General features: G+C 46.0%; 2 protein-coding genes across 5 annotated transcripts in view; one reads left to right on the top strand and one right to left on the bottom strand.

Annotated features, from left to right (window-relative positions):
- Positions 1-6,890, bottom strand: part of GLS2 (glutaminase 2) — a 10,720-nt gene extending 3,830 nt beyond the window's left edge. For 2 of the 4 annotated variants that reach the window (XM_032290511.1, XM_032290530.1), the window contains exons 1-11: positions 5,834-6,890; positions 5,324-5,445; positions 4,550-4,679; positions 3,685-3,764; positions 3,434-3,597; positions 3,159-3,217; positions 1,794-1,826; positions 1,472-1,530; positions 912-1,002; positions 712-762; positions 419-595 (exon numbers count right to left, since the gene is read on the bottom strand). In XM_032290511.1, the coding sequence (XP_032146402.1) occupies positions 419-595; positions 712-762; positions 912-1,002; positions 1,472-1,530; positions 1,794-1,826; positions 3,159-3,217; positions 3,434-3,597; positions 3,685-3,764; positions 4,550-4,679; positions 5,324-5,445; positions 5,834-6,001 (1,134 nt within the window). In that variant the 5' untranslated portion in view covers positions 6,002-6,890. Of the gene's footprint in view, positions 1-418; positions 596-711; positions 763-911; positions 1,052-1,471; positions 1,531-1,793; positions 1,827-3,158; positions 3,218-3,433; positions 3,598-3,684; positions 3,765-4,549; positions 4,680-5,323; positions 5,446-5,833 lie in introns of all 4 variants that reach the window. The other 2 variants (XM_032290521.1, XM_032290537.1) reach the window with 2 other exon arrangements.
- RBMS2 (RNA binding motif single stranded interacting protein 2) overlaps positions 1-9,711 on the top strand; it is a 148,350-nt gene that overhangs the window by 6,164 nt on the left and 132,475 nt on the right. The window lies entirely within an intron of this gene.

The raw sequence follows: 9,711 nt of genomic DNA, 5'->3' as shown, positions 1-9,711 counted from the left end.
GCTCTTGTTGCCCAGGCTGGAGTGCAATGGCACAATCTTGACTCACCGCAACCTCCACCTCCCAGGTACAAGCAATTCTGCCTTAGCCTCCCAAACAGCTGGGATTATAGGTGCATGCCACCACTCCCAGCTAATTTTTTGTATTTAGTGGAGATGGGGTTTCACCATGTAAGTCAAGCTGGTCTCGAACTCCTGACCTCAGGTGATCCATCTGCCTTGGCCTCCCAAAGAAATCTCTTTATATATTCGAGGAACTTGGTGTTTTTGAGAAACTCGCCTAAGGATTCTCAACCTAATTGCCTGCTGGAAGTTAGTGAATGAGAGGCAGGAACAAGCTTCCACCTCTCTATCTTCAGAGAGTCAATGTTCTCTCTTCTTAGCACTGGGCTTATGACGGATGACAGAGCCAGAAACTCACGTGGAAGGCAAACTGGCCAGAGAAATCATACATGCCGCAGGAATGCATGAGGCTGAGGGTGTTGCGCACTGCTTCAGCACTCAGCACACTCTCCCCTGTGATGGGGCAGATCCCGCCATTGGCGAGGGTGGCTGCCATGACACTGCCTGATTCACAGGTGACCTCCACAGAGCACAGCTATGAAAACAAAGAATAGGTGAAGATGTGATGTGAACCTGCACATGGTACTCTTGGCTGTAGAGTAGGAAAATCTGTCCTTTCCCTCACCTTGGCCCTGAGCAGTGTTTTCTTACCTGGAAGTAGAGATCAAGGGCAGCCATCATGTCCACTCCCTTAGGAAAGCACTGCAAGGAAGAGAGGGGAGAGCATTTCTCTTCAGGACATCAGCAGCCCTTTCACACTGTCAGGGTCTCAGCAGAAGCCTCCAACCCCACTGCCCTTCCACTAGCAGCAGAATTCACAGGGACTTTCTCTACCAGCCTCTCCTGGTTACCTTTTTTTCCTTGAGATAATAGCCGATGGCATAATTCCGATCCCCTGTTTCCTTCTCTGACTGGAATCTGAAGCAAACACCCAATTTAGTACTTGAAGTTGGAGGAGTGGGTATTGGGAGAAGGAGAAAAATTACCTTCCCTGAGAGAGACAGAACTACATCACACCACAAACTAAATGAACCCCTTATAAAACTTCTATCAGTAATATTAGAGGAAATTTCTGAACCTGAGCAAACATTCAGCATAGCTTTGTCATAAAGTAGACCCAAACCAAACACCCAGAACTGCCTAGTCATCTAGTCTAGGAAAACTGGTGACGTTTTTGGCTTTGAAAGTCTTGGCAAGAAAGGGCTTAGGCACAAACCATCACACTGCCTCTCTCATTATGTACTAATTAGAAATGGAACAAATTATTTTACAAGGTAAAAAAATGTTAATGAAGGGGCTCAGAGAAAGCTGGAGTGCCAAGGTTCCCCTGGGATTTCTTCCTTCTAAGATTCTCTCTCCCCCTTTCCTCTTGTCCCCCTCCTTTCAGTCAGTCCTCTGAATAGGGACTTACGTGGCATTGCTGAAACCCATGTATTCATTCCCAGCCATTTTGTTGAGATACTGCAACACCTGGAAGAGAAAAAGGGACATTGAGGCTCCACTTGACTAAGGACCTCTATTAATACCTCATAGGCTGACAAGCCCTTCTGAACTCAGGTCTTGTCAACAGGCTTTCCTCTCTGAGGCCAGCAGATTTCCATACTTAGGGAAATAAGGCTTCTAGTATGGGCTGGCGCACCTGGTAATGGGGTTAGAGACAGCCACTGGGGCAGCTAGAGAGGACTGCATGCCATGGAGAAATGCAACCGGGGTTAAGTAGCAAGGGAACTTACAAAATCAAACTTCTCTGCTTTGTTACAGTCCATCTGCAAAGAAAGAGAGAGAGATGTCAGTATTCTAAATCCACGAGGATGGCAGAGGGACGAGTCAAGGATGTAGTGGAGTTAAAGTGTCAGACTGCTGCTGCAAATGTGTTCAATTTTATAAAGGCCTTTTTTTTTTCTTCTTAAAACACGGCACTTCCAATGGCTCTTCCCTTTCCTTTTTTTTTTTTTTTTTTTTGAGAGAGTCTTGCTTTATCACTAGGCTAGAGTGCAGTGGCACAATCATGGTTCACTGCAGCTTCCACCTCCCAGCCTCAAGTGATCCTCCCAACTCAGCCTCCGAGGTAGCTGGGGTTACAGGCATGAGCCACCTTGCTGGGCCATCCCACTTCCATTTTCAATCCAAACCCTCATCCCTGACACCCACATTCATTTCCCTGACTCTAATCCTGTCCCCCAGCCCCACCCTATCCCTGACCTCCATCCTCATTCCTTACGTCTCATGCTATAGCTTTACTCTATCCCATTGGCCTGCGTGATGGTTCATACCTGTAATCTCAGCAATTTGGGGGGCTGAGGCAGGAGGATTGCTTGAGCCCAGGGGTTTGAGACCTGCCTGGGCAACATAGGGGAGACCCTGTCTTTTTTTTTTTTTTAAAAAAAGGTCCTATTTAGATAGGAATGGGATGTGGCAGGTCCCAGATACAGGTTTGTAGATGGAACCATCACAGAACAAGGAGAGACTCAGCCTCGTTTCCTCACCCGGACTCATTGCTTACTCATGTCAACTACAGAGTCAATACCACAGGGACTCTGACACCTGAGTCCCTGGGGGAAGGGTTCCTAACACCACCTTCCCCAGGAGGGGCTGTGATTGGCTCCAGGGTGTTGCTGCCCAGCTGTTCCCAGGTTCTTGCTCAAGCCCTGGGAGACCTACAGCTGATGGGCTAGTTTGACACCCTTGTTCAAGGCCAACTCACAGTTCCAGGTGACGTGAATAACTGCCCTGGCCTGGCCATTCACCCTTCTCTGCAGGTGTCCCACACCCAGAGGTGGCCAATCAGTGCCCAATAGTGCTGTCCTCCCCTTGTCTCTGGCATTTGGCCCTTGGTCCTAGGCAGGGGTCAGGGCGCACTAGGCTCTAGATTCATGGGTGGGGGCAGGGAACAGTACTGAGTGGGGATGAAATAGATGGTGCAGTCTCTTTTACTGATGTCCTCAGCATAACATGTGGGTCCCTGCTGTGCCTCATGTGCCTCCTGGGGACACTCAAAGAAATCAGAGCCCCACCAGTCTCCTCGGAGAGCTGAATAAATATGAGGGACACAGGAGCTTAGAGGATAATACTTATCAGAAGGTTAAGGTGACACTGACCTTGATTAGGGAGCTGACGACAATGGCACCAGCATTGACCATGGGGTTATGGGGAATTCCTGGAGAAATACAAACCACCAAGAGAGTCTTAGCCACTGAGCAAAGCCTCCCTGACAGCCCACTCACTTTGTGGGTCAGACAAGATTGTTTGCTGGGAAGAAAGGTATGACAGGGCTAATCAGGAAGGGAAGAGAAACAAAAAAGGCTGGGGGATGGGGTGGGGATAAGGAGAAGGGGACGGCTATAAGTATGGTCTGAGCCTTGGTGGTGCTCACCATCCTCATTGAGGGAGAGCTTGTTGTAGCGCAGGCCACTGGGCTCTTTGCCCACAAACTTGTGCACGTAGTCAGTGCCTAGGGTGCTTATGGAGATGGCATAGGTGAGGGGCTTCACACAGGACTGCAGGCAGAAGGGGATCTTTGTGTGGCCCACAGAGTGCCTGGAGGCAGACAAATGCCATGAAAGAGGTTGGCTTGTATTTGGCACCTGTGCCCTGCCTCCCCTTCCTCTTTGTCCAACATCTCACCGCTGACCATCCACAGTGCACAGGGAGACACCCCACAGGTCTGGGTTTGACTTGGCCAGTTGAGGGATGTAGGCTGCCACCTGGACATGAGTGGGTAGAGAAACGGAAGATGGGATGTGGAGAAGAGGAACAGAGTTGAGGTTGAGGACCAAGAAAATCTTTTAGATAAAAGCTAAAATTCTCCCTCCTGTAGGGCAAAAGGGTTCCCTCCTGCCTGTTGCTCCCAGAAATGCCCGAACCTTAAGTCCTAGAAGGCTGTATCTTTCTGCATCCCCAATCCTGTAGAGATGGCAGTAAACCCAATGGAAGTTAAGAGAGAGAGAATTCTGAGGTCACCTCCTTTTGGTTCTTAGGCTCAATTACCCTGTAAATCTCTTTAAAGGCTCTATTGAATCTTCTAGGAATTGTGTATAAAAACACATGGAGCCATGTCCCCATTTACAGAAGTTCTGCTTCTCATCTCTCATTCATAGGATTCCCAGCCCCAGGAAATCTCTGAGAAGCAAGTTATATGTGAGCTGGGCACTGTGGCTCATACCTGTGATCCCAGCACTTTGGGTGGCCGAGGCGGGTGGATCACTTGTGGTCAGGAGTTCGAGACCAGCCTGGCCAATATGACAAAACCCCATCTCTACTAAAAATACAAAAATTAGCTGGGCATGGAGACATATGCCTATAATCCCAGCTACTCGGGAGGCTGAGACAGGAGAATCCCTTGAACCCGGGAGGCAGAGGTTGCAGTGAGCTGAGATTGCACCATTGCACTCCAGCCTGGGTGACAGAGCAAGACTCCATCTCAAAAAAAGAAAAAAAAAAGATATCTGGCCCAGGTCCCTGACCCCTCCCTTAGTCCCCTGGCTCTCACTTTGCCTCCAGTGAGCTCTTTGGCATCCTCAAAGATGCGATCCACATGGCCCGTGAACTCCTCAAAATCAGGAATCACAAACTTCTTTCGGAATGCCTGGGTCAGGAGCACAATGTTGCTGCTCACACACCTGGATCCCAGACACGATTGGATTAGGGGGCTAGAGAGATGCAGCTGGAACTCACTCTGGAGCCATGGAAGTTGGGAATAAAGAAGGTTGTAGGTTCAGGTTTGGGATCAACAGCTGTGTTACATTTGGCAAATCAGTTTACCTTTCTAGGTCTTAATTTCCTTACCTCTAAAATGAGGGTTTTTTTTTTTTTTTATATAAATCCAGGACATGCCAAGCCAAAAATGAGGGGTTTTAATGACATGGAAAGACACTATGTCTTGGGATGTGAGAAAAAAATAAATACCAGAATAATATGTATGTTATCTTGATATTTTAAAAATCCTAAATCATGAAAGTATATTTACATATATTCATGTATGTATGTAAATACATAGGACATTATCTAGAAGATACCCACTAATCTGTTAATACTGTTTACTTCTGGGAAAAGAGGACAGGGATTACGTAGGAATGGAAAGGAGAGCATGTATTTCCATATTGTTTGAACTCTTACAATGAGTATTCATGTATACCTTATGTAATAAGTAATGAAATAAAATGAGGAATTGAACTATACAATTCCCAAATTCCTCCCTGTTCTGAGAGTTTATGTCCACAGGACAGTTCTGAGAGAGCAGTGCGCTTGTTTCTGGGGCCCTCACTTTCGGAAGAGACCTCGATCCAAGAGGCCACCACTACTGGACTCTTGGACCACACGGTGCATCTCGTTCATGCAGTCTCGGAGCCGGGGATCTGATGTCTGCAGTCCAGTGGCCTTTAGTGCCTTTAGAGGAAAGAAGAGGCCAGTAAGGTCAGCTACAAGGACAGTGTTATACTCCTTATAATCCTTCCCAGTGGACACCCAATTAGCTGAACCCCAACCACTACAACAGGTGGAACACATAGGTTTGGATAATAAGAAAGGAGGGGATGGAGCAGCTCTGAAGGCTAACAGGGGTTTTCTGTCCTTTTTCCATGAGCCAGGGGGTTCAATATTCTGACCCTGGGGCAGGAATGGGCTTGTCAGTCTAGACATCTGGATTTTCATCCATCTGTGCGCTTCACCTTCATGTAGCAACCCATTAGCTGCCCTTCACTTGTCATACCTTCCTTTCCCCACTTTCCAGAGAGCTTAAGGAATTAGGGTTCTCAACAAGCAAAGAGCAACTTACAGTGGTGAACTTGTGGATAGGGATTCGTTCCTGTCCTTCAGCAATAGTGTAAAAGAGCAAATCACCCAGGCGGGACAGCATGCCACTTTCTGATGAATCACTGTTTAGGAGCAGAGAATGGGGAGGAAAGTGGAGCCTGAGAACTGCCACCTGCTCCTCCTGCAACATGGACTTATAAATAGGTGAGCATCCTCATTCTATGCCTCCTTGAACCATCTGATCTAACCTTATAATTCTAACTTTCATGTCTGTCCTGAGAAGTTGTAGATCTCTTCCATAGCTTTCTTTTACTCCTGACCTTCAGATCTTTATTTTTAGGTGCCTTCTGACACTTCCACTTATAGGTGCCCCACAAGCACTGAAAACTCAACATGTCCAAACCTGAGTCATCTCGCTGCCTTTACTCTTCTGTTTCCCACCTGGGTTAACAGCATTACCACCCACCTGGGTGCCAAGCTGGAAATGTGGCATAATTTTGATAATTTCCACATCTTAAGTCCATGCTTAGTTGGTCACCAACATTGGATGAATCTGCCTCATAATGTCTCAAATCCACCCTCTCTTCTCCTTTTCCCTGTGCCAGCATGGTAGACCAGAGTTTGCCCCTTAATAACTGTGATCTTGAGCAGGTCGCTCAATATTGATGAACTTGCTTCCTTATCTGTAATACAAGGGTAGTAATGTCTACTTCACCTGGGTGATGTGAAGCTTAAGATAATATTCCATGAAAAAATGTCTGACACAAAGTAGATGTTCAATAAATCATGCTTATCATCAGCTTCTTATTGCCTGTTACCTAATTGCAACTACACTCTCTTGAATTTCAATCCATCTTTTTTTTGTTTTGGAGACCAAGTTTTGCTCTTGTTGCCTCAATCCACCTTCTAAAATGTGCCAGTGATCTTTATAAACTCAAATGTAATTTCTCTACTCAAAAACATTTGGTAGCTCCCCAGTGCCTAAGAATAAGTTCTTGAATTAAGAATTAGGCTGGGTGCGGTGGCTCACTCCTGTAATCCCAGCACTTTGGGAGGCTGAGGCGTTCAAATCACCTGAGGTAAGGAGTTCAAGACCTGTCTGGCCAACATGGAAAAACCCCGTCTCTACTAAAAATACAAAATTAGCCACATGTGATGGAGCATGCCTGTAATCCCAGCTACTCTGGAAGCTGAGACAGGAGAATCGCTTGAACCCGGGAGGCAGAGGTTGCAGTGAACCAAGACTGCATCATTGCACTCCAGCCTGGGCAAAAAGAGCAAAATTTTGTCTTAAAAAAAAAAAAAAAAAAAAAAACTTGGTAAGGCATTAAAACCTCTTTAAAACCTGCCAATTGGTGGGGCGCAGTGGCTCACACCTATAATCCCAGCACTTTGGGAGGCTAAGGTGGGTGGATCACCTGAGGTCAGGAGTTTGAGACCAGCCCGGTCAACATGGTAAAACCCCATCTCTACTAGAAATACAAAAATTAGCTGGGCACAGTGGTGAGCACCTGTAATCCTAGCTATTCGGGAAGCTGAGGCAAGAGAATCATCTGAGCCTGGGAGGCAGAGGTTGCAGTGAGTCGAGATTGCGCCACTGCATTCCAGCCTGGGAGGCAGAGGTTGCAGTGAGTCAAGATTGCGCCACTGCATCCCAGCCTGGGCAACAGAGTGAGATTCCGTCTCAAAAAATAAAAATAAAATAAATAAAACTTGCCAACTTAACTTTCCCTTTCCCCATCATGCCCACACACTCCAGATATAACAGACAATATAGATGGTTCCCCAAAATGGACTAGAGACTGTGAAGCTTCCTAGCCTTTGCTTATGCTGTAACTTCTACATAGAATGACCTTTGGTTAGCATGGTCCTGCTTATTTTTCACGGTCCAGATCAAATGTTCCCCAAACCTCCAGGTATTGCTTGTTTGACACTACACACCATCTTACTGATGGAAGAATATCCCTTGCTCCACTGTTAGGTCTTTGTGTTTTATACAACTTTTGTCTTCCCAGCACTGAGCAAAGTCCCTAGCACACTGTGGGTCTTCAATAAGAATTACTAAATTATATTGCTAGCAAGGTCCCTGTGCCCCAAAGTATATCTCTGGCTTATAGTACCTAAAATTCCAGGTGCTGAAGACTTCTTGGTTTCTTCAGTACCTAAAATTCCAGGTACGGAATATTTCTTGGTTTTCAAGATTTCTATTAATATGTTAAAAGATTTAGAAGAGTTATTATTATTATTTTTTTTTAAGTAGAAAAGGGGTCTCACTATGTTGTCCAAGCTGATCTCAAACTCCTGGACTCAAGTGATCCTCCCACCTCAGCCTCCGAGAGTGCTGGGATTACAGGCATGAGCCACACCATCCAGCCAAGCAGAGTTTTTTTATCAGATTATTTCCAAATATGACAGCTAGTTGAGATTAAGACTCTTCAAAGATGTTTGACTCAATAATTTGATTTCCAGGGATTTATCCTACAGGTATATTTACATACCTAAAAAATAACATATTTACAATTTTTCATCACATTGTTTTGTTCTGTTTTGTGAGATGGAGTCTTGCTCTGTCACCCAGGCTGGAGTACAATAGCGCGATCTTGGCTCACCGCAACCTCCACCTCCCGAGTTCAAGCGATTCTCCTGCCTCAGCCTCCTAAGTAGCTGAGATTACAGGCACGCACCACCACGCCCAGATAATTTTTGTATTTTTAGTAGAGACGGGGTTTCACCATGCTGGCCAGGCTGGTCTCAAACTCCTGACCTCGTGATCCACCTGTCTCAGCCTCCCAAAGTGCTGGGATTATAAGCGTGAGCCACCAAGCCCTGCCTTTATCACATTGTTAGTAAGATTAGAAATACGGTGGCTCACGCCTGTAATCCTGTCACTTTGGGAGGCTGAGGCAGGTGGATCACAAGGTCAGGAGTTCAAGACCAGCCTGGCCAACAAGATAAAATCCCATCTCTACTAAAGATACCAAAAATTAGCCAGGTGTGGTGGCATGTGCCTGTAATCCCAGCTACTTGGGAGGCTGAGGCAGGAGAATCGCTTGAATCCGGAGGCAGAGGTTGTGAGACGAGATCGCACCATTGCACTCCAGCCTGAGTGACAGGTCGAGACTCTGTATAAAAAAAAAAAAAAAAAAAAATTTAGACCTGATGTGCAATAGGGAAAAAATTGCACCTGATGTGCAATAGGGAACTGGTTAATTATGGTATATTCATATAATGGGATATTATGCAGTGTAAAAAAAAGAAATTGGGGCATGCTCTAAGTATTGATATGGAGTTATCTCTAAGATATAATATTAATTAAAAGAAGCGTGTCATAAAACAGTATACAGGGCCGGGCGCGGTGGCTCAAGCCTGTAATCCCAGCACTGTGGGAGGCCGAGGCGGGTGGATCACGAGGTCAAGAGATCGAGACCATCCTGGTCAACATGGTGAAACCCCGTCTCTACTAAAAATACAAAAAATTAGCTGGGCATGGTGGCGTGTGCCTATAATCCCAGCGACTCAGGAGGCTGAGGCAGGAGAATTGCCTGAACCCGGGAGGCGGAGGTTGCGGTGAGCCGAGATCGCGCCATTGCACTCCAGCCTGGGTAACAAGAGCGAAACTCCGTCTCAAAAAATAAAAAAAAATAAAAATAAAAAAAAAACAGTATACAGAGTATGGTAGTATTTATGTTTGTTTGTTTGTTTTTAGAAATGGGGTTTAACTGTATTACTCAAGCTGGCCTTGAACTCCTGGGCCCAAGTGATCCTTCTACCTCAGCCTCCCTAGTAGCTGGAACAACAGGTGCATGCCACCATGCCCAGGTTTATTTATTTTTATTTTTTAATTTATTATTTCAATAGGTTTTTGGGGAACAGGTGGTATTTGGTTACATGAATACGTTC

This window comes from Sapajus apella, unplaced genomic scaffold (genome assembly GCF_009761245.1).
Source record: "Sapajus apella isolate SASKATOON/1434 unplaced genomic scaffold, GSC_monkey_1.0 scaffold2, whole genome shotgun sequence".
Lineage (NCBI taxonomy): Eukaryota > Metazoa > Chordata > Mammalia > Primates > Cebidae > Sapajus > Sapajus apella.
Note: the sequence above shows the minus strand (reverse complement) of the source record. Positions and strands in the feature narration are given on the sequence as shown.